The 24,544-nt window shown below is 43.4% G+C and overlaps 1 protein-coding gene across 2 annotated transcripts in view; it reads right to left on the bottom strand.

Annotated features, from left to right (window-relative positions):
• Positions 1–24,544, bottom strand: part of HAP1 (huntingtin associated protein 1) — a 45,585-nt gene that overhangs the window by 7,429 nt on the left and 13,612 nt on the right. Inside the window, exons 3-9 of one of the 2 annotated variants that reach the window (XM_075278269.1) lie at positions 22,890–23,084; positions 3,304–3,380; positions 1,904–2,020; positions 1,639–1,736; positions 1,440–1,548; positions 992–1,070; positions 186–316 (exon numbers count right to left, since the gene is read on the bottom strand). In XM_075278269.1, coding sequence (XP_075134370.1) covers positions 186–316; positions 992–1,070; positions 1,440–1,548; positions 1,639–1,736; positions 1,904–2,020; positions 3,304–3,380; positions 22,890–23,084 — 806 coding nt within the window. Of the gene's footprint in view, positions 1–185; positions 317–991; positions 1,071–1,439; positions 1,549–1,638; positions 1,737–1,903; positions 2,021–3,303; positions 3,381–6,398; positions 6,800–22,889; positions 23,085–24,544 lie in introns of those variants that run through there. The other variant, XM_075278271.1, reaches the window with a different exon arrangement.

The following is a 24,544-nucleotide window of genomic DNA, read 5'->3' as shown; positions in this document are numbered from 1 at the left end:
AACGAAATGAATAAGCTGCACAATGATAACAAATGGTAACTGATGATTTTGTAAAGGTAGTCCCACTATTGGCAGTAATATCCCTTTAAAGAATGGCACTTACAAACTATGAAATGCCATATTTTCCTAAGCTCCAGAATACAGTGACCCATCCAATAAGTGGCCAGAAAGTGAACCATACTCACACTGCGGCACTTCTGCTGTAGGTTTACGATCTGTGCCAGAAGCTGGCTGATCTCCTCCTGCTGCCGGGCTGCATCTTCTCCCCTTCGTGCCAACTCTTCTGCCAGTAATGCCACCTGTCTGCTGGCCTCAGCTACAAACAAAGAGTACAATGACTTTATGCAGCCAAAAAGCAAACACTTTACTCCTGATAAAGCAAATTTCATTGGAAAATCTGTAAAATGCAAAAGATGCTTTTCTGAAATTCCCTTGCTAGTCGGGCCCATCCCCTCACACCAATGAATGTTTCCCTATGTATCCTTCCAAAACTGGTACTTTGCAACAAACTTACTCTCACAGTGAGCTAGGACAGGAAGAACTACCCCGTTTCCCCGAAAATAAGACATGTTCTTATAATTATCTAACGAAATATATGACCTTTCTTATTTTCGGTGGATGTTTTATGCAGCGGCTGGAGCGGGGAACAATCGGCAAACAAAGCGGGGAACAATTAGCGGAGTGCCGGCATGACTGCCGGTTGTATGTGATCCAGAAGGTGAAGGGGGGGGGGGGGGTCTTATTTATTCACGTTTCCTACCCTGTTCTCCCGAAAATGTCAGAAATATTTAAAGGGGGTCTTTCAACTAAACCAGCCTATCCAGCACCACAAGTGCAGCCTATCTATACTGCTGCAAGTGGAGCCACAAACTTAAAGGGGTTGTCCTTGGAGTGGTGCGCATTGGTTTGTTACGCTTATGACCCACTAGTAGCAGTATTTTATGAAAATGAAATGGACAACACCTTTATATATAAGGGACATGAAACTTACAGAATTGTTCGACACAGTCCAGCATCAAGGATCCCTCCTGATCCTCATAGTCATTGGTTACTTCAAGTATATGTTCAGCCTAACAGAAGAAATCAAAGCAATTGTGATTTGCAACATCTGGAACTGCTGACACCTGCATAGCACCATGCACTGAACTGTCACCATGAACGGCATCTATACACAGCCAAACAACGCCGTAAACGGGATGTTTAGATGGTTGACATTTTCAGATTTCCAACACCACAGGACAACATCATTTGGTTGCCAACTCCTACAGACACCACACAAGCATTGCACCTTCTGTCAACTGACACAATATACAGAACATGCAAAGTGGCTGGCACCAGATGAAAAACTTTCAGAAATACTGATCCATCCTGCCCACAGTATACCTTCAGGCTTCTGACACCATATATAGTACTATAAGGCTAACAGGTGTACAGCTCACCTTACTGCGCATCTTCTGGTTCTCATCTTCCAGGCTCTGCAGCTTCTGCTCCAGGGTGTCCAGCTGAATGCTTTGCTCAAGACAAAAGGAAGACTGATTCCTACGCAACCTATCAACAAGAGCAAAGAAACCAATAAAACACAGATATATAAGAAGATGCTCACTATGTGTATACATAAAGGAATAGAAATGTACTGACGGAGTTGCGGTTGCAGACACTGGCTCACTATCGGAGTTACTGGTATACAGATGGAGAAGATCATCCCGCATTGAGATATCATGCCGCAGCTGAAAAACCTGGAGACACGCAAAACAAAAAAAAACCACTTGAATTGTAGCCGAACTGCAATAACACACACAATCCAATGTTTCTGAAATAAAGCAGCCATGTTTATATAAGCTCATCGTCTCATAAAGCAATGCTGTAAAGGTCCTGCTATTTATGGCGACCATTTTTCCCTTACCTCCTCTTTGGCAGCCTCCAGTTGTTCCTCCAGAAACTCATTCCTTGCTGACAGTTCCCGATTTTGCTTTAAAAGAGATTGCCCAATACGGGCAGCCAGCTCCAAATCTCTCTCTTTCTAATGGCACAAGAAAAAGACATTAAAGGGTTAGTTCACAATACATTCTGCTCCCAAACCCCCTTTGGGTCCAGAAGGACAGGCTGCTGATTTAGTGTCCTTACAATGGTATAGGTTACGGTTTCAGGGATCACCTGTCAGGTACCGCAACGCATTAATAATCATAGAGACAATTATATGAGCTGGGAAAAAATGTGTCGTACAGGCTACCCCACTACCTGCCATATACATTAGGGTGTAACCATATTGTGCAGTTGGGTGCGGGTAAAACTGAATCAAAATAAGCAGCAGCTTTCGATATGGATTTCACTTATAAAGTTATTAGCCAATCCATGCATTTTTTTCCAATACACTTTTGAGGCGGTTTTAACCGCACCTAGTTGCACCATCTGAATACATCTGTTCCCCAATGTAAAGGAGCCAAATAGATTCTTATCACTATTACTCATATGATTATTGGAAGACGAAATTATCTGGAAGAATAATCATCATTACATGGGTTGTACAACATTAAGGGAGTTGTCCAAAACTAGAAAAACAGGACTGCTTTCTTCCAGAAATAGTACCATGCCTGTCCATGGATTGGGTTTTGTATTGCACCTCAGCTCCACTGAAGGAAATGGGATCAAGCTGCAATGCCACACATCACCTGTGTGCAGATGTGGCGCTGTTTCCAAAAAAAGCAGCCAAGTTTTTCTAATGATGAACAACCCCTTTAACAAAGGTGCAGTTGGAAATTCTCAGTGTACACCTCTGCTAATGTTGTATATCCATCATTACTATATAACCTAACTTAAGTTAAAACAAGCCTATACTTTGTTAAAAAACAAAACCCGATTATACATTAAACATGTATAGTGTCCTTAACCCAGTGCCCGCCGAAAAGTTGATGCCGCTTTTATTGCTTTTTATCCCTTCCAGAATAAAAAGGCCAATGATCAGGAGCTGCTGTTTGTAGGAATGGTCGGCTCCAATAACTGGCCCATGTAAATATGTGAAATATCACACAATATAAAAAAAAAAAAAAGAAAAAATCTAGTTTGCCAAGCAAAGGGAGCAGGCAATGAATGTGAATAAAGGCTTCTAGGAACATTCATGCCCGATCATCGCCTGCCAGGTCAGCCTGGGTATAAGCGCCTTTCCAATGTTTGATAATCTGGCACATGTCTAGACCTGTGAATGCCAGATACAATCTAAGTCTAAGGACCGCTACAAGGAAGAGGTTAAATGTAACGTCTGTCTGTAATCCGGTTCTTGATCTTGTATGACAACCCCCCTCTTACCTCCTCAAGCAGACTGGTCACGGCTTCTATGTCCCGATAGGTCTTAGTCACTCTACCCACACGCTCCGAACATAAGACTACAAAAATAAGATAAAAACAGGGTAAAATACTAAATAATACTAATTTATTATATATATATATATAATAATAATTTGTAAAACTTCCATTCTAATGATTACAAGGGTCTAATGTAAACTTGAGCTTGGCCTAGAATTCATGGGACCCCATGAATAATGCTGTAAGCTATCATTCTTTTCAACAACAAAAAAAAAATTTATATATATAAATTTATATAAATAAATAAATATAAAAAAATATATATATATTCAGTCTTATAGTATATAGTGAAGGTAAACAATGGAACTCCCCATAGGGCTGCCAGTTTTTCATACACTGCAACTATTCTAAATGTATTTCATCATTAATGGTACATTCCATTTTTTGATAAAATGGTATGGTCAACGGGCACAAGGGGAGTCTTGTCATTTGACGTGGACACTAATTGGTACAAATTGGGTCTTGATGATAGTAAACACTAGCTGCATTCCAGACAAGAGCCGGCAATGGGGTCAACATTTCTTTAACCCTTTAAAATGAAATTGATGCCAAGTAATAATGAATCTGAGGTTTTTCAGTTTGTGTGTTACTGTGAAATAAAACTGAAAAAATGTTTACCCCAGATTCTGGGGCTTAAAATCATACTTATTTCAACAGGTTTTCTTGGCAAACTCTAAACGCTGGGGCAGAACGGTTACGGTAAGTTCACACTGGGTTTTTTGGACCGGATTCTGACGCGGAGGCCACCTCAGAATCCTGTCCAAAAAACGGCTAGCTGCGACTGGATGCCGGTTCAGTGCAAATGAATGGGACTAGTCGGGAGGGAGTGTTTGCCCCGCGGACATTGCAGCAGATTCTGTCGCGGAATCCGCGGCAAGAAAGGACAAGTCGCTTCTTTTTTCCGCGACCGGCAAAAAACCACTAGTGGAAAAAAGAAATGAATAGAGATGAGCGAACACTGTTCGGATCAGCCGTTCCGAACAGCATGCTCCCATAGAAATGAATGGAAGCACCTGGCACGTACACTTTGCCGGCGGCCGGTCGCCGTGCCATGTGCTTCCATTCATTTCTATGGGAGCGTGCTGTTCGGAACGGCTGATACGAACAATGTTCGCTCATCTCTAGAAATGAACAGCTCCCATTCTGAGGCGGATTTCGCGTCAAAATCCGGTCCAAAAAACCCAGTGTGAACTTACCCTTAGTATGCTCAGCAAGTTCTGCTGGATACTAGGAGTTGTAGTATCACAACAGCTGAATAGCTTCAGATTTTAAGCAGAGATGTAGCAGAGTCAGTTCCTAGAAGATAAGCATATTGCCTGAGGCCACGAATAACCAGTTTGCAGAACTATGTGTTGTATACCAAGTGAGATACCTGTTGTTTAGATAGCCAGGTGTAAGGAGAGAATGTCTTAGAGTGTATATATATATATATATATATATATATATATATATATATATATATAATGTTATAAGACAGGCCATTGACAACAAATAGCCTCCTTTAACCAGTAAAGGCACATTTCCAAGCATCATGTATAGTTTCCTTCCATTGCTCACCGCGTATCCATATAAAGACAGTACAAACACCTGGTCATAGCCAATGATATTAAGAGTGTAATCACTGCTAACAATATCAGATTGATCATCTTATGTCTGATAATAGTTAAGTAGCTGACAAGCCTTAAAGGGGCCCTACACTTAACAATTTTTATCTAGGTCCAATTTGTTGTGCGATTTCATTTAATACATCTTTTATTGGTATAGATGCTTTGTTTTCCTTACACAGAGCTCCAAATCTCCTGCCCAAATGATCGCTTTCCTGCTACAAGTAGAGTGTTTGGAGTCCACCGTACACTGCAACAAACCGATAAGCGCCCTCTAGTGGTTACTGCAAACATTCTGAACTTTATTGTTTAACTCAACAGGAGGGGGAGGAGTCTGGTGTACAGAATGCCAGTCTCAAGACAATTCCAATCTTAAATCAGTTCCCCCCTTGGCATGAGATGCACCTATAATATTAAGAGACTCTGACTTAGTAATTGTGGCACATTTCCATGTGCACGAAATGAAATCTACGCTAGTCTGTGTACGAGTAACGTAAATTTCTAGTATAATTTATGGCAGTTTTTTGCTGTTGTGCTGTTATAGTAAAATTGTAGGACCACCCTAACCCGCCTTGATCTCTGATCTACTCTGCTCACTTTCGCAAAAAATAACTCTGGTGCGCCATGCTTCAACTCTACACTCGTCTATGCCAGAAACTGCCGTAGATCTGCTCCTCCTTATGTCTATGCAGGGGATTTGGAGCTCTGTGTCAGAATAACAGAGCCCAACCACATGCCCATAGACTAAAAGGATATTATACTTGATCAAACATATGCAGATTTCTAACAAGAATGATTTATTGAATTGTGATTAATGATAATCCATTATTTCACCGTGTCATCTGCTAGGTAACCTAATAATTCAGAAACAGGCTACAATACGGATTACAGGATCTATGTCGGGATGCATTTTTGCTGATAAATGATATGAAATTTTGTTGGACATGACCCGTGGTTCCCAGATCTTTTACAGCCACATTTCCAACCTTCTTTTAGTGCAAGCTGAGCCTTGTGGTCCCCAAGCCCTAGACGAAATGTGCATAAACATTCTTCTATTCAGAACCAATGCACACCAGGAGGCCACAGGGACCGGCAATAAATCATCTGCACCGGACAGGGATCCCCAGGCCACCCATACACCAGGGATGGATGATAATGGTGTTTAGACCACCAGCAGACATACATAGTACACAGCTGTGCTCATCCTGATACTACAGAGATCTAAGGAAAGCAAAAGCAACACTATATAGTGGCTACAAAACTGAAGGCGGCATCTTAACCAGCAATGACTTACCCCAAGAGCTTGCAATCTGCATGCAAAATATTCAGAGATAACAGAAACCCAGAGCAAGGGGCTGACTATCTAAAAGACCTAAATAATATTGAGCGGCGTCTCTTTCAGACCCTCATCCATACTTGGGTGCAGGACCTTACCTTCCAGATCATCTTCCATGGAGTCCATATCAAGTTCATAAATAAGATTTCCATTGCATTCATTTTCATTGGCAAGATGACAAGAGTGTTCCCAGAACTCCATGACTGCTGGAAGGCAAGTGGTGGAAAGTACTAGCACCCTCAATGCCACTCAATGGGGGACGTGAACCCCTACAGGAACTTTGCTGGGAATTTTGGAAAACAGGCAGCACCCAGCAGAGTGCCTGGTCATGTCCTGATGTCCCCAGTCTTCAGGCATCAGAGGAGGTGGCAGTGAGGGGCTCGCTCTCATGTACTGGGTCTGGTGTGTGAAGTTGTGCAGCTCACTCTGGTCTAGTCATTGACAATCCCACGCTTCTGTGTATATACACCTGGCTGGGCACTCCTACTCCATGACAAGAGGGTGGGACAGGGTGGCAAAACAAAACACTGTGCACTCCGCATATTAATACAGGGCTCTATTCAGATGGTAATAAGTAAATGACCCAACCCCCTTCATTCCTATGGGAAAAACAACTCGGTGGTCTCCTGTATTGTGACTGCATGCAAAATCAGATTATAAGGAGATTCCCCTTTTCAGTTATGAGACATGGTAGGTTCCAAGCTTTGACAAGCGGCGACATTCCACCTGCTCTTATCTCTAAGCCATAAACATAGGAACAGACCACAATAACAAAGTGTGCAGAAAACGTCACATACAGATACACGTACACAAACTAGAAGAAAAATCGCTAAATATCAACAACTATACTCAATAGGAGGCAAATAATGTGCAAAACGCAGAAACCGTCAAAGACACGAAGGCTTACGTCTTAAAGAAAAAAACTAATAATAATAAAGTAATATAAAATCTATAGAAAATGGTAGTGTAGCTCTGCAGAAACCTCTGATGTGATAGTACAGTAACGTATATGTAAGGACAGTCACAGCACATAAGTAATAGTACATTTACATGTAGTGGTAGATGTGCAGTATGAAACGCGTCGACAGATACTGTTTTTACAGACGAAACATGAATGAAAGGAGTGTCATCTCTTAAAACTGCAATTGCATCAAAACCACATCCATTTATTAGATTTCTGCTGGTCTGATATGGTTTTAACTACATAGGATAAGTGGCTGTCAGAAACAGCTGGTGCCACTTATCTCTTAGAGAACACAGGATTGGGTATTTTAGGCTTATCCGCGCAAAAATGCATATGAAAACCATTTAATTGTTTAATGAAAAAAATAAGAGTTTCTGAAAATGCGTCCATTTTTGAAAAAAATCAAACATGTAGTATTGAGAAATACATGGATTTTCATTAGAAAACTGTATATGTGTTTGAGCAGAAACACACCAAGTAAACCAACCCTTAAAATCCATCATAAGGGTCCATATGGGTCAGCACCCTTAGACAATTCAAGCAATCATACAAGTCTATTGTGACTGGTATATGGGTACAGTCTCATGATGGTATAGCCACACACCAGGCAGGGGCCGCTGGCGCTGTCACTAATAAGCAACAATGATTAATTATGGGCTTTAATTACTAGCGGTGTAGTTTTTATGATAACACCAGAGGCCCCAGCACAGAGTGCGGCTATACTGCACCTGGGAATAACGTGCAAATGGTGTCACTTGTCTCCCGGAGAACATGACAATCTTGTTTCCCCTTACTTCAGGGTGACCCCACAAATGGTAGACTGTCTGCCTAACCTTTATGCTGGCTATACACATTAGATACAGTGAATGTTGGCAGTAACAATTGACTAATGTGTATGGAAACCACCCGACTCTCCACAGCTGAAAGGAGAGATAAGAGTCAGGCAATTGGATTTCAGCTGCCCAATCCTCTTGCTCTTTGGAAGACATGCCATCATGATAGGGTCAAGCAGTGGCTTCCTATCCTCTCTCTATTCAGGCAGCATGGTGGCTCTGCAAGGAGTTTGTACGTTCTCTTGCGTGGCTTTCCTCCGATACTCCGGTTTCCTCCCACACTCTATAGACATGCTGACAGGGAAATTGCATTGTGAACCCTGTATGGGACAGTGACCAATAATGTCTGCGGAATATGTTGAAAGAAATAACATAATAAATAATGCTTGGCAAAGCCGAGCATGCATGTGTATATGGGAGTCAGGAGCTGTGCAATGTGTATGGACAGTCTTAGATTCTGCTCAGGGGTGTAGCCATTGGTATCTGGAATCTAATCCCCCGCTACCTCTTGTGTCACATGCGCGTATCACATTGAAACCAATACGGAAAAAAGCAGCCCATTCATTTCAATGGGGAGCGCTCGTATGCCGGCTCCCATTGAAATGAATGGGATCTGCTTTGTATGCGCCGATTCTGAACGTGTTTTTACGTTCAGAATCAGTCAGCATATACTTAGTGTGAATGCACCCTTAATGTGGGACTGATGCACACACCCTATATAGCAGCGTGAGAAGACCCTCTGGCTCTAATATAAACCTGTGTGGACCTGCTGAATGGGGGTTGAGGAGATGCAGGGCTTCCTTCACTTATGAAAGACATCTCCTTAAGTGTCACCCTGAGGAACTGTGTACTAATGTGACACACTTCACATGGATATATAGGGCAGGGTTTCCAAAAGTATACATTCCATTAGCTCTAAATAGAAGAGGAATTATTCTATATAGTCTACCTACGGTATGTACAAAACACAGAGACCATTCCTAACAGATGTGGAAGCAACTTATTAATATATATCATGGAAATATACAGGAACTACTGATGTACAAGATATAATATCCTTCGTGTCTTAGTAAAATAAGAATCCATATCCGATATCTAATAAGCAATATTAGTACGAAGCATCTTCTCTAAAGGTCCTAGTCGAAGAGTAGGCTGATGTGTACATGCATTGCCCTAGCGTAATGGAAGTATATACGTGTCTTAACATTAGATCTGTAAGGTTTTAAAGCATAACCATGAAAGGTGGATGAGGAGGAGCCTTTACAACTCCTATGATGGATCCTAACAGGTCCAAAGCTTCCACTGACCATGATAAAAAGGAAAGAATGAGCCACCGAAACCCTTAAACATAAAACCCAAGATATGGATTATGTCAAAGCATTGAGTAATCTTTGGTCTAAGCTTAAAGTTCTCTAGTACTCTATGACAAGAAAGCCAAGAGTGTAGTCCAAGGCATATTTACTATGGAAAGTAGACTTGAATGCCAGGTCACACATGAGCTCCTTGTGCAGCTCCATAGCTATCTCCATGGCCAACAGATCTTGTTGAATACCTTGGTTTGTCTTATACTATTGAATTCATAGCGCAAGGAATGGTGATCTACACACACACACACGTTATTTACTACAAGCCCACTGCCTCTGGTCTTATCTACATCCGTTATTTGGTGACCATGGATATATTATTCTGAATGCCCAGCACCCATTTTGGTCAGTTATATAGCAATGAATTCCCTACAGATCGGTGACAACCCATGACTAAGGCATAAAGATTCTGGGTTCCAATGCAAAATTGGTATTAGGGACCCCACTTGCCATGTGACATTTATCATATCGGCGTCTTTTAGGGTCTGGAGCACCTGCTACTTTTACACCCACTGTAGATACACCAATGCCCCATGTAATGGTGGCAAAATCACACTTTAGAAAGAACTTTCCGTTCTTAGCAGATCAAAATGTCTGAACACAATGAAGGTGAATTCTAAAAGATATTGAAACTACAATTTTGTGTGAAGACTTTAGGATTGTCACTGAGATTTCCTTAAAATGGCTACAGTTTATGAATGGTTAAATAGAGGATGACACAAAGGCTTATTGTACTAGAGAGTTGGGAATTGGGAGGCTATGCTACTTATTCAGTGCAACCTTCTGAAAGAATAAATGGTCATAACCAACAGAACAATTTCACAATAGCCAACATTGCTTGTAATGGTAATAGGACCTCTGTGGCTTTATATGGTGTTGCGGTAGCAACGTGAAGTTACCTTGGTACTCCGTATCGGATACCATCAATAAGACCACTGATTATCGGGAAGGGCTTTTTGGAGACGTTTGTAAGGACACACCTATTGGATCACTAGAGCATGGGTTGGATGGTTGCCCAGACTTCTGTAGAAGTGGTTTAATAATAGTCACTGATAACCTTCTGACTATTGCTCCAAGTCTCTATAAAGTTACCGACCTGGCCCAATGACTTGTTTTTATGAGCACTCACTACTGATCCCAAATTGGCAATGCTTATTAAAACCTGTAGCAGGTACCGCCAGTCAGTAACAATAGGGGTTCAGAGGTTGCAGTCCCATGTTAGACCTTCAGACACCAGGGATAATAATGCCCTTCACAGCATAAGAATCTAACATGAATTGGTTTGGGGGCCCAGCTACAAATACATGAAGAGACAGTACAAAGACCTTTCTAATTATATTTTACACCTAGGCTTACGACAGAGACAAGGGGATATTCTCTGCGCCTAGGGGAAAGAGCATTTCACCAGCATTATAGACAAGGATTCTTTACTGTAAGAGCAATGAGGCTGTGGATATCACGGCCATAGGATGTTGTGTTGGTGGAAATGCAAGAAGGGCCTGGAAGACTTTCTTAAGCAGAAAAATATTACAATTTACAAGGTTTGATTTTTGTAGAAGACAAGTTGATCGAAAGTTTTATACCAATTGCCAGAATTGGGGAGGAATTTTTTCCTAGCATGGGGCAACTTGCTTCAGCATCATGGGGTTTCTTTGCCTTCCTCTGGGTCATCACTATAGGGTTATAGGTTAGATTTGATGGACTTGTGTCTTCTTCCAACCTAATCTACTACGGTACAGATTCTGCTTTGGGGCACGGATGCTTCAAAGTAGGCTATTGCAAAAACACCAAAAACAAACCAGAAGTACATTCTGAATACCACAGTCTACAAAGTAGTACTCAAAGTTTGGTTGAAAAGCTTAAAAATCCAGCAAATAAAAATCCACAAATTGTGATAATCCAGCACAGGACTGTAATAAATTGTGGAATTCACATACATAGGGACAAGTTAGGTAGCCATTTAGTTACCATGAATGAGTCTGGATTATAAATGATGCACACGTCAGCACAGAAATTTCTTCCATTATGCAAATGGTCAGCAGGGAGCTTTTTTGTGCTCTTAACCAAAACACAGTGGGACAACTTTGGGAGGTCTCAGAAGAGGACAATGACAAAAAGATGAGGATAAAGTCACGTTGATATGCGAGTGAATAAGCTATGAACTCTAAAGATCCAGCTATGGATAAAAATCAACATTTAGACTAGTGTTCATTGGCCGTTGACTATCCAGGTTATGTTTTTGGCTACCAGGGCATAATAGGAGTTGTAATAATGTTACAACAGATGAAGAATCAGGGTTTGCACAAAAAACTGATTTACACATTCAATTCTATCTAGCCTTACATGGAGTTAGGAGCTTAAAGTCTTTGCTGCGTTTTCCTCTTGTTCTTTCTCTATTAAATCTATAAGGAACATGCTCGCTTTTCAACAGCTTTTATTTAGGCTTCATGGACATGGTAATACGACATGCAGTCTGTACAGCGGCTACTGGACTTCGTGTGGGTCTGCATTATCATTCTGTCTCATTCTGCTTCCCTTGCTCTCCGTCAGCCTCTCCCCCCCCCCCCCTCTATATATATAATATTGTATAATAGAAATGTCTATTGTTTTTATGATTCATTAATTTGGGTCACATTTAGCCCTCTTTAATAGTCTAAAGTGGGCATGAATGTCTGGTGGTCTGTAAATTGTGATACATAACAATTGAAGATGTTCCGCAGAATCTAGTTCATGGCAGGGTTGTCTCCTTCCAGTCAGGGCAGCTGGTGCTATCTGCCATGTGTCATTAGCATGATGGCTGTGTTTACCAGGCTGAGAAGGATGGTAAGAGACCTCGAGGGCTAGAAGTGAATTACAGGGCCGAGATAAAGTGAAGTAGTGATGGACAGATGCAAGGCCCAAACCTCAACCTCCATCTGCAGTAATATCCCTGGAATCAGCTCATCCCTGACCTTATTTTATACGTGGCACAGATTGTGTCTCGTCTCTCAGCTGTAACATCTAAAATATCAAAAATACACATATACATGTAACACAGGCTAAACACACCGGTATAGCACTGTGCAAAATAATCTACACCTCAACGCACCCTCTATCCTGGAGGGATATCCACACTAGTTCATAGCTGGTGTAGATTTCCAGATTTATGTACACCACATTTGTTGTGTAAATGATAATAAATTTGGCGGGGGTGACGATAAATCTGCCACTATTAGTTTATCTACCCCATATTGTATAACACACCTATAGCGCTGGCCAATCACACATTACTGTCAACTATGACCTTATACTAGTACAGTGGTCACATGGGGTGTCCTTCAGCTTAATTCGCAGTACAGGAATTGGGGTCTTATCACTATATATCTAGAGATTTGCAACTCTGATACATGAGACTATGGTATAATAATAGAGTCTTCGTGCCCAGATAATCTCTGGGGGTGCCCGCTGCTTAATCTCCACAGATTATTGAATCTGAAAAGCTCTTTTCCAGACTAATAATCTTCTTAATGAGCCCGGGCCGCACCACATTACAGAATGACGTGTCTCGTGTGACTGCACCATACATCCATTTTTATCTTCCAGCCTAAGCTTCCATCTTACTGCCTGTTCACCTGTCACCTGCTTACGTTAGAAAGAGCTATATGTATAAAAATAAATCCATACAGTAGGCAACAGATGCAGGTTGTCTCATCCTAGACTTCAGGGGCATATTACTAGGATATGCTGCCAGCCTTCACATGCTCAGATTCTATCCATGGCTGACCATGTGAAATCTGAAGAAAGCCTCACAGACAGGACAGAAAATGAAGCTTCTCAGCCACTTGATGTTAGTCACTAGTGAAGGTTACAGCGGTCAGGGATTGAGAACTTTTTACCATATATAATTTAGCAGAGAAGCTGGCGAATGCAGGAGCATTGTGTCGGCGTATCGGAAGATACGTATATGACCCATATACTGTATACCACACTGTGGCAAGCCATTCTCCTGCCATAGGCTTTTCACCAGCGCTAGTACACTGCGAGGTTACTTTGTTACATTGTCTTCTATTACACTGCGGGCTTGGTCCGGTCTCCTGGAGAGTCTGATGAAGGTCCATGGGACCGAAAACGTTCACTTGACTTTACTAATAAAATCTTTGACACTGACAAACGTGAAGTTCCTCTTTATACTACAAGACGGGTTGGGACCCTTGCTTCACTACTTGGAATCTACTGTATCCCTTTCTAAATTTAAATGTGTAATGTTACAGGAGGTTGCGGTTACACGTCTGGATTGGGCAGTAGTTGTGCCATAGTGCAATTCTATAATCCATTATTTAAAGTGGTTTTATTATTTCAGTTGACTGTACTTACAAGGTGGTTATTACTATCGCTACCTTTGTCTGAACACAGCTCTATACTCAGAAGCTTTGGAGGGGTAAATCAATTTGCAGACAGTTAGGGCAAATCCTGGGGGCAACACAGTGGCTCAGTGGTTAGCACTGCAGCCTTGCAGCACTGGAGTCCTGCGTTCAAATCCTGCCAGGAGCAATATCTGCAAGGAGTTTGTATGTTCTCCCCGTGTTTGCATGGATTTCCTCCCATACTAATACAAAGACATACTGATAGGGAAAAATGTACATTGTGAGCCCTATAAGGGTCACACAATGTACATAAAATAAAAAAAAACCAATTAGGGCAAATCCCTCTCCAGCAATAACAAAAACAAGTGCGGGCAGAGTATGAACTGCACATGGAAGAATCCCATAATCCCTCGCTCCATGCCTTGTGGCTACACAAACTTTTGTCATGTAAAGTGTGAGGGTTAGGACTTGATCTGAGAACAAGCCCTGATTCCCTCCCCTCTCCTTCTAACAGATGACTGCCCTCCATTGGTGATGTGCTGCCTGTCACATCCACAGCTCATAACCTGAGAGGCTGGACGGGAAAGCCTGGCTGTCACTCAGTAATGCAGACAAACATCTCCCCAGCACAACAATAAGACGCAGAACGTGCAGAGAAGTGTAAGCAGAGACAGCACAGCAATGCCACGTGTATGGACTCTATATGGCGGCACTTGGAGTCTAAGCACATGCTGCCTTATGGTATAGTAATGCTTATAGGGGGTAGAATACCTCTGTACACTGGTATGTCGTGGAAAACTCCCCAACTCTTATTCTCACAGATTCTGTGCAGCTCCCTTGTAAAATCATATGCACATGAAAGCAACAGACATTACATTGTAGTCATGATGTTAAGAGTCAATGGGAATGGGCACAGATGGGGGGGGCTCCATCAGGCACTGTCACTGTTTATTGCTATAAAAGTCAGTTAATCTCATCCTATGACGGATGAGAGCAATGGACATTTACAACGGTACTGTGAATATCCCTGTAATGTGTTAAAGAAACCTGTGTGGCACCAGCCTCCACAAACAAGGTCTCCACATCAATCTCATGGTTGACCTCCATTGAAGGTATACCACTGATGTGATCAGATTATCCATACATGACCGATACTCCATGCAATGTCTAACATAAGATATGAGGGATGGGTCCCAGTAGTTGAATGGTGGCACATACCAAAGAGGCCTCCACCATCTTTAATCTAGCCCTATAAGGGACAGATGGAAGAGAGTATGGGTGGCCATACAAATTGGATGCATGTTGGGTTTCAACATGACCAATGGTTTTGTTCTCAGGGCGATAATACACCACCAGAGGTCTCTGACATCGGCTTTCTCCCCGCATGCTATGTAACAATGGAGACACATAGGCCTGATAAGAGCTGTAGATACAAAAAGTTAAGATTGTTGCAAAGGGGTTACAAATGGTTGTACATTGTGTATATAGCAATTAACTCTTTATTGATGTCTTGTATACAACGGTCAAATAACACAATGGCATTGTCTCCCCATAGATGTTAACTGTATATTGATAAGACATGTTATGTACCTGATCCATGAATATGAAACCAACTTCAACAATAAGATGTTTCCAGGCAGACTGGTCATATAACACCACCCGCCACTAAATTTAAGACAGGAAGAAGCCAAATGAACTGTGCAAAAGCCGATCTCTCTTAGGAGGATCTCCATTCTGACTCAAAGAAATGGAAGCCTGGTCAAGAATCTTACGATGTCGATACCTTTAACTTTCTTATAGAACATTGATGTGGAGGTCACCGGCTAAATACATAAAACCTTCCTTGGGCCGCTCCTATCGCTGTTATGTGTACACAGGGTAAAGTACTAGCAGTAATAAATTATATACAGTGTATGTAAATATAAAGCTAGGAACAAGCCTGACACTTTGGAATGATAAATGATATTATGATATGCGGATACTCTTCAAGTTTTACCACTGCAGACCAGTGTTTATGAATCTATTCAAGTGAAGTACTCTCTAGTGAAAAACGTTCCAAACAAGGCAATGGAGTTGTAGTGTTGGGGGGCATGGAAACCATTCTATTTGAGGGGTCCTCCATCTATTTGAATAGAGGAATTAAAGGACCTATTTTTGTGACCCAGACACACAATATGCAGATTATTATGCAGCTCTTATTTTGAGACATGACAGACAGATAACGTGCTCGAGTTCCATACAAAAATTACATAGCACACGGCAGATGCAGGGACATTATAGGAGGTCACCTCTTTTGCTGGGACCCTTCAAAATGTTCTGGCTAGTCAAAACAATGCCCCCTTAGTGCCCCTATATTGTATTATGTCCTCTTATTGCCCCCACAAAGTTTCCCCTTTATCCCCTTTTTCCCACACACATCTTAATGGTCCCCCTCAAAGCCCCCATACACAGTGTAATGACTGCCTCAGTGCCCCCCGCCCCCACAGAATAAAAACTGCCTCAGTGCACCCACACACAGTATAATAACTGCCTCAGTGCACCCACACACAGTATAATGACTGCCTCAGTGCACCCACACACAGTATAATGACTGCCTCAGTGCACCCACACACAGTATAATGACTGCCTCAGTGCACCCACACACAGTATAATGACTGCCTCAGTGCACCCACACACAGTATAATGACTGCCTCAGTGCACCCACACACAGTATAAGGACTGCCTCAGTGCCCCCACACACAGAATAAGGACTGCCTCAGTGCCCCCACACACAGAATAAGGACTGCCTCAGTGCACCCACACACAGAATAAAGACTGCCTCAGTGCCCCCACACACAGTATAAGGACTGCCTCAGTGCCCCCACACACAGTATAAGGACTGCCTCAGTGCACCCACACACAGTATAAGGACTGCCTCAGTGCCCCCACACACAGTATAATGACTGCCTCATTGCCCCCCCCCACACACACACACAGAATAATGACTGCCTCAGTGCACGCACACACGGTATAATGGACTGCCTCAGTGTCCTCACACACACAGTATAATGACTGCCTCAGTGCACCCACACACAGTATAATGACTGCCTCAGTGCACCCACACACAGTATAATGACTGCCTCAGTGGCCTCACACATAGTGGAATGACTGCCTCAGTAACTCCACACACAGTATAATGACTGCCTCAGTGCACCCACACACAGTATAAGGACTGCCTCAGTGCACCCACACACAGTATAAGGACTGCCTCAGTGCACCCACACACAGTATAAGGACTGCCTCAGTGCACCCACACACAGTATAAGGACTGCCTCAGTGCACCCACACACAGTATAAGGACTGCCTCAGTGCACCCACACACAGTATAAGGACTGCCTCAGTGCACCCACACACAGTATAAGGACTGCCTCAGTGCACCCACACACAGTATAAGGACTGCCTCAGTGCACCCACACACAGTATAAGGACTGCCTCAGTGCACCCACACACAGTATAAGGACTGCCTCAGTGCACCCACACACAGTATAAGGACTGCCTCAGTGCACCCACACACAGTATAAGGACTGCCTCAGTGCAACCACACACAGTATAATGACTGCCTCAGTGCACCCACACACAGTATAATGACTGCCTCAGTGGCCTCACACAGTGTAATGACTGCCTCAGTAACTCCACACACAGTATAAGGACTGCCTCAGTGCACCCACACACAGTATAATGACTGCCTCAGTGCACCCACACACAGTATAATGACTGCCTCAGTGCACCCACACACAGTATAATGACTGCCTCAGTGTCCTCACACACACACAGTATAATGACTGCCTCAGTGCACCCACACATAGTATAATGACTGCCTCAGTGGCCTCACACATAGTGGAATGACTGCCTCAGTAACTCCACACACAGTATAATGACTGCCTCAGTGCACCCACAAAAAGTATAATGACTGCCTCAGTGCACCCACACACAGTATAATGACTGCCTCAGTGCACCCACACACAGTATAATGACTGCATCAGTGCACCCACACACAGTATAATGGACTGCCTCAGTGTCCTCACACACACAGTATAATGACTGCCTCAGTGCACCCACACACAGTATAATGACTGCCTCAGTAACTCCACACACAGTATAATGACTGCCTCAGTAACTCCACACACAGTATAATGACTGCCTCAGTGCCCCCCACACACACAAAGTATAATAACTTCCTCAGTGGCCTCACACAAAGTATGACGACTACCTCAGTGCCCCCCCACACACAAAATAATGACTGCCTCAGTAACCCCACACACACAGTATAATGGACTGCCTCAGTGCCCCCACACACACAATGTAATGACTGCCTTAGTGACCCCACACACATTAATGCTCATGGAGTGAACTGGATTCATTACTCACCACTTTGCTCTCTGCTTAGTCTCTGCTCTGAGGTCTTTAGCGACACCAGCACTCGGCACCCAGAACAGAGACGGAGTTGGGAGCGGAGAGCAATGAATCCAGCTCACTACTTGCACCTGTAATGTCAATGAGAATCTCCATTAGTACAAATAGAGGTGCTCATTACATTTATTCTTACTTACTGGGGAGGGGGATAGGGCAGCAGACTGCTGGAGTAGCCCCTAAGGTATACATATTTAAGGTTGAGAACCACTGCTGTAGACCACAGAGACCTGGATGTTTATTTCAAGTTTTAAAATACTCCCCTCTGTGGCCACCATGAAGGCGCCAATACAGCATTCCTAGACACCACAGAGGTGTATATAATCATATACCCCCTATTCATCTGTATGGGACTGCCAGCACTCAGTTATCTCAGATAGTCTATAGAATTAAAAGGTATTTTAGTAATAAGTTAGCACCTATCCACTGGAGGGGGTATAATGGCTAGATCAGTGGGGAACTGATCAATGGGACCCCTACCAAACACAAGAAAGAAAGGCCGGACCCGGGGCAACGCATAGGGGGAGGCCGCCATGACAGGGCAGAGGGGTCAGCAGAAGGTGGTTGTCAGGGAAGGGAGGGGGAGCGGCTGGCCGCCGGCAGGAGTTGCTAGGGGGAGGTGATAAAGCCCCCTGCGGCTCCCGCCGGTGGTCAGTCGCATGGCAGTGGAGGAACTGTCCCGCCCGCCCTTTCTTTGGGGTTGGCAGGGTGGGGGGTTGCTTGATCGTCGCAGCAGTTGGCGGGGTGGGAGGTCCTTGGAGTTGCAAAAACCTTGGGGGTGGGGAAAAAGACATGGGGTGTATTTCTCCCCAATTATGTAATCACTGTGTATGAGTGGTCTGGCTGCCTTTGGACTCCTGCTGGGTGGCGTCCCGGGGAGTGATTTGCGTTTGGTACTGCCATCAGTTTATGGTGCCCCCGTGCCTCTGGTTGCGGCTGGGGGTAACTTGTTTATGATGGTCAGTCTAGCGGTCAGATCTTTTAGCTCCAAGGGCTTTCCCCCCTCTTTGTTACTGTTATTGTACGGTTATTTATATATTTATTTAGGTAAGAAAAGTGGGGTATGGTTAGTTAGTTATTCAGAAAGGATGTTTTTATTCAAGGAATGTTGAAATTTGATGTTTGTATTTTATGTAATAAAACGGCTGCTGTGGCCAATTTATCCAACCTCTCTTGTTTTGTTTTTATTTAGGTAAGAAGCGGGGGGAAGGTGAGGGTGAGAGGGAAGAGGTTAGGGCTGCAGCAGTGGTAAGTATGAAGATCAGAAAAGAGCGGAAATCCCCAGTGCCATTGTCAAGAGATTCTTAAATACCCCATTTGAAAGGAGCAGCAGTGACACATGAACACTGCCACTCTATTCATCTCTATGGGACTGTGAAAGAGAAGCAAATTCGGGGCTCACTTATCTCTGACAGTCCACAGAATTAAAAGGAGCAGCAGTGCACATGAGCGATCAGCAAGCCATTAAAATTAAAGGGACTCAGGACCCCTGATCAAGTGATCAGACCCCCACCAATCTAGCAGTTATCCCCATCTAATAACTTGTTATTACTGCAATAGCCTTTAGTGTCTGATCCTCAAAGCTGGGTGCAAATCCCTGATGTAAGAGCTACAACGGGAGCCATAACAGTTGTCCTTCAGCAGCCTGATCGTAAAGGATGAATCAATGACTTACAGAATGGGAATGGCCAAGTAGAGTGCTGAATAAGTCTGGGCCCTATGGTGGATCCCAACGCAATAATTGACCCCCAAGGTCTAGCAGAAGATTTGAGGGTGAGCCCATCACTTACTACTACTCCTCTTTCTTATGAGATAATTTATGTATAACATAGTAGACCCTTTAGATCAAATTTGGAAAACAACGCTGTAGGCGTGAAACTTCCGTGTTATGTAGACACAAGATTTTATATCTATTCTGTTATTTATCTTCTCATTGACTTTACCCAGAATTCACACCTGCACCGCACATTCCCTTTGTGTCGCCTTTGACAACAAGTACAAAGTTCACTTATCTGAAGAGACTTCCTACACCCTCCTTCTTGTGATAAGGAACATGCAGTGTATTTCTCATGCTATGGTCATAACCTTTCACTGGTTGTAAACACTTTGGCACCCCATCCCCCATTACCCTGGGGCACAACTGTTCCTTTAACTATGACACAACAAGACTGCACTGATGGTCACCAAAGCAGAACCGAGCTATGGGAATGAACTGTAAATGATCAGTATTTGTATGACTAAGGATAGGATGTATTATAGGACTATTGATAGGATTATGGATAGGATGTATTATATGTATACCATGTGTGGCCCCTCTGCATTCAGGAATAGACGAGGTCCCGTTCTGAATACAAATATGGGTCCCAGGCAGGGGTGTGAGTAGCAAAGACTAGCCCCCCTCCCAACAAATTTTTGACTTGGAGGGGCCCCCCAAGGCATGGTGCCCCATTTACTGGTCCCCACACAGTGTAATGCCCTTTTTAAACCCACTATAATGTCCCAAAGTGGCCCATCCACACGGTATTATTCCCTATAGCGACCCCTGCCCACTGCATTATGCCCCCACGAATTGTAAAGACCCCAGAATATAATGATTTGAAACCCAGGGGAGATGACAAACATAAAAACCAGTCTTACTTACCTCTCCTGCACTCTGACATCCTCCCTGCTACTTTCAGCCCTCTTCAACATCAGCACAGACGTCATGTGGGCCAGGCCAGCGTCACAATGCACAATGACGTTAGCCTAGCCCATGTCACGTCTGGGGCTTCACCAAAAAAGCCCGAAGACTGCTGGGAATCATGCAGGAGCGCAGCAGAGGTGAGTAACACTGTTTTTTTTTTTTATGTTTTCTCACCTCTCCTGGGTCTCCAATCATTATACTCTGTAGTTGGGGTTCACAGGCCTGCGGCCTCACTTATCAATCCCTGCACCTACTCACAGCTGCATCTGCTCTCCCTTCTGCCATCCAAGGAGCCCCAGTGATGTCATATAGGATGCAGAAGGGGAAGCGCAGGCGGCCGCAAGAAGAAGTGGTAAGTAAATAGGGCCCATTAACTGCTGAGGTTACTCCACTACTTACTACTGTGGCAGCCGCTACCCTGGTTCTTACGCCACTGGTCCCAGAAGTGAAACCCTTGTCTATCACGTATTTAGGATATATTCTAAAGCAGGGGTGCCCAATATGTCGATCGCGATCTACCGGTCGATCGCAATGGACGCATGGGTCGAACGCGGGATGCTGCCAGGGATCCCCGGTGTCTGCTTGTTCACAGTGCAGGCTGAGAGTCGACTCTCAGTCTGCGCTGTGAACAAGAACTCTGGACACTTGCAGGCCGCTCTTAGGTATGGAGGGGGCCGGTGTGCTGCTTGTTCACAGCGCAGGCTGAGAGTCATCTACGGACACTGGCAGGCAGGGCTGCCGCAGCCCCAGCCTGTCAGTGTCCAGAGATAACTCTCAGCCTGCGCTGTGAACAAGCAGACAGCGGGGATCCCTGGGCGGCCACAGAACGCCGCTGTCTCCTGCTCTCATGCTCCGCCCGGCTCCGCCCACATGCCTGGCCCCACCCACAGGCCCACCCCAGCCCAGCCCACAAGAAGTGGGTAGTAGATCTTTCGACTTGGTCATGTTATAAAGTAGCTCACATGCCGACAAAGTGTGAGCACCCCTGTTCTAAAGGATATAGCTATAAATAGTGAAGTAGGAATACCCCTTTATGTTAGGGCCACACAGCAACAATGGCAACGTCTCACCTTCACACAACCAAAATTTGCCATGTCACCCTGCAGTTCCTTTACTAATGTGCGGGAATAGAGTCACATTGCAACGCCAAGGGTGTTGTAAATGCAACTTCTAGTCGTAAAATGATTGACCAGTACTGGACTTTTTGGGACTAGAAGCTGCAGCACTTTCGGGGTCACCGTCTGTCTCTACTCATCGTCACAATCTGTGCTCATCTTACTTGATATTCAGTCTTTTAAAAAATTCTTTGCCAGAAAGAACGTCATTTTTGTCCAAGAGCGGTGTCTGGTTTTGCAATTCACTTCCATTCAAGGGCATACAATGCAAGTCACAGTCATGGAAGAGAATGGCACTATTTCTAGAAAAGAAGCAGATGCATTTTTTAATGCAATACCAAACACAGCCATGATACAAAGAGGCGTAGTTTCTGGGAAAAACAGCTGGATCATGCATTATTTTCATGCTTCCTCACAAAGAAGGGTCTCATGCTTAAAAATCTCAACATGTCCCATAAAGGGTTTAGGAAGATTGTTGTGTAGAGTGAAAGGTTTACACGGCCCAGGGGTATAGTAAGGGGTATAGGACCAACCTGAGCAGTCAGCCTCACAACTACATCTTTGGCACACACTCCTGGAGCGTTAGTATGGTAAAATGGAAGTTAGTGGAATATACAATATGCCAGTCAGTCCAAGTTTAGGCCATTAAGGGGAACAGTCTGCCAGTGTTGTCGATGTAGACGCCATAGATTCTAATCTGACCAGGACGACCATGGCATTGGTTGTAGATTCTCCGTGTTCTTTAGCGGGTTTGTCCTCTAGCCAAAAACCATAACTTACCCTTTATGCAATTGACCCTAGTGTTGGCAGAAACATAACACATCCATGGTGAACTTACGGAAATATTTTAATGTTTCCTCTATCTGTTCAGGGGTGAGGCGCAGAGGCAAGTCTGCCGGGAGCAGAGGGGTGTGCAGCCAGTCATCGTGTTCATATCCAAACATGGTGTCCGCTCGTAGGGTGTAATGTGGGAGCTGCTCCTGCAGGAGGCTGATGATCTCCACCTCTGGGACGTCCCCGCTGGTGCAAACATCTGGAGAGGAAAAGAAAGGGTTAATGGAAGATTTAGGATTTACTGCTCTAACCTGTTTTAGCAAATACATTATTAATCTATTATTTGCTAGAATTTTCGGCACTTTTACGGTATACTTTCAGTATTAATGGTGGTAACAAGCAAGAATTCTGATACTTGTACTGTAATGAGCCGGGCACGCCATCACCTGACCAGATTCCTATTCACTGGCAGCAAGCAGAGATCTCATAAATAGGAAACATTAATAGTAACTTGTACATAGTTCTAAGGGGTTTGGTTGGGAATGAGGAGGGGGTTGTTTTGTAGGTTTTTAAAATGCAAACACTTTAACTTAAAATATTCTAATTAGATATGGTACCGATCCATAAGGTATGTAGAGGCAATCTGCTACCATGTAGTGTGAAAGATGCAGATTATAACCACAGAATGCTACTACACTTGATGATAGCTTGACGGCCAGTAGATATGAGACACTGCTGCCCTCTGCTGTTCACACAATGAAATTGAGAGGTTAAAGGCCTTTGCATCACATTCAGTTAATTTGTACTCCAAAACAATATACAGAATTTAGCAAGAAGAATATGAGGGCAATACATTGTACATTATAGAAAAATCATAAAATATTACTATTACTGTCATACAGCACGGTACAACAACGAACATTTTCCTTTTGTCATACAGCATTTTACATACAAGTAGGAAATATGCGACAACATCGCCCTCTTATGCCAAGCTATGACATTGCGGATGTAAAGGAATTTAGCTTGTCTTTAGGAACCTTCTGTAAAATGTTAAACAAGTGACTGTTCATCAGGATAAAGATAAAACTTTGATAAAAATTGGTTGATATTGAATAACTATTATTAAACATCTTCCAAGCACGTGAGATTTATTTCCAAACTGAAAAAACAAAAAAACAGTACCGCGCAACACCTAGCGCATTATCCTTTGAAGGTAGTTCCACACATAACAAAGGAGCCAATAGAATAATCACCTTTCAGGTGAATAAATACACCTTATGATAATAGGGCTAAACAGCAGCAAGGATCAGCATGCTAGCACGTCAGAGAATCAAATAACAAAGACCATCCAATCCACAGTATTTAAAGATGGAAAGAAAAAATTCAGATCCGCGCTTACCCTCACACCAGTAGTTTATTCAGCTTAACATATACACAACGCGTTTCGGGACGCAGTTCGTCCCTTTATCAAGTGTCCGTTTCTGTCATAAAAAAGTTTTTTATGACAGAAACGGACACTTGATAAAGGGACGAACTGCGTCCCGAAACGCGTTGTGTATATGTTAAGCTGAATAAACTACTGGTGTGAGGGTAAGCGCGGATCTGAATTTTTTCTTTCCATCTTTAAATACTGTGGATTGGATGGTCTTTGTTATTTATTTCCAAACTGATCATTAGGTTTTTCTGAGCCATTGTCAGGATTGAAAGAGAAGGGAAACG

Source organism: Leptodactylus fuscus, chromosome 6 (assembly GCF_031893055.1).
Source record: "Leptodactylus fuscus isolate aLepFus1 chromosome 6, aLepFus1.hap2, whole genome shotgun sequence".
NCBI classification, from domain to species: Eukaryota; Metazoa; Chordata; class Amphibia; order Anura; family Leptodactylidae; genus Leptodactylus; species Leptodactylus fuscus.
Note: the sequence above shows the minus strand (reverse complement) of the source record. Positions and strands in the feature narration are given on the sequence as shown.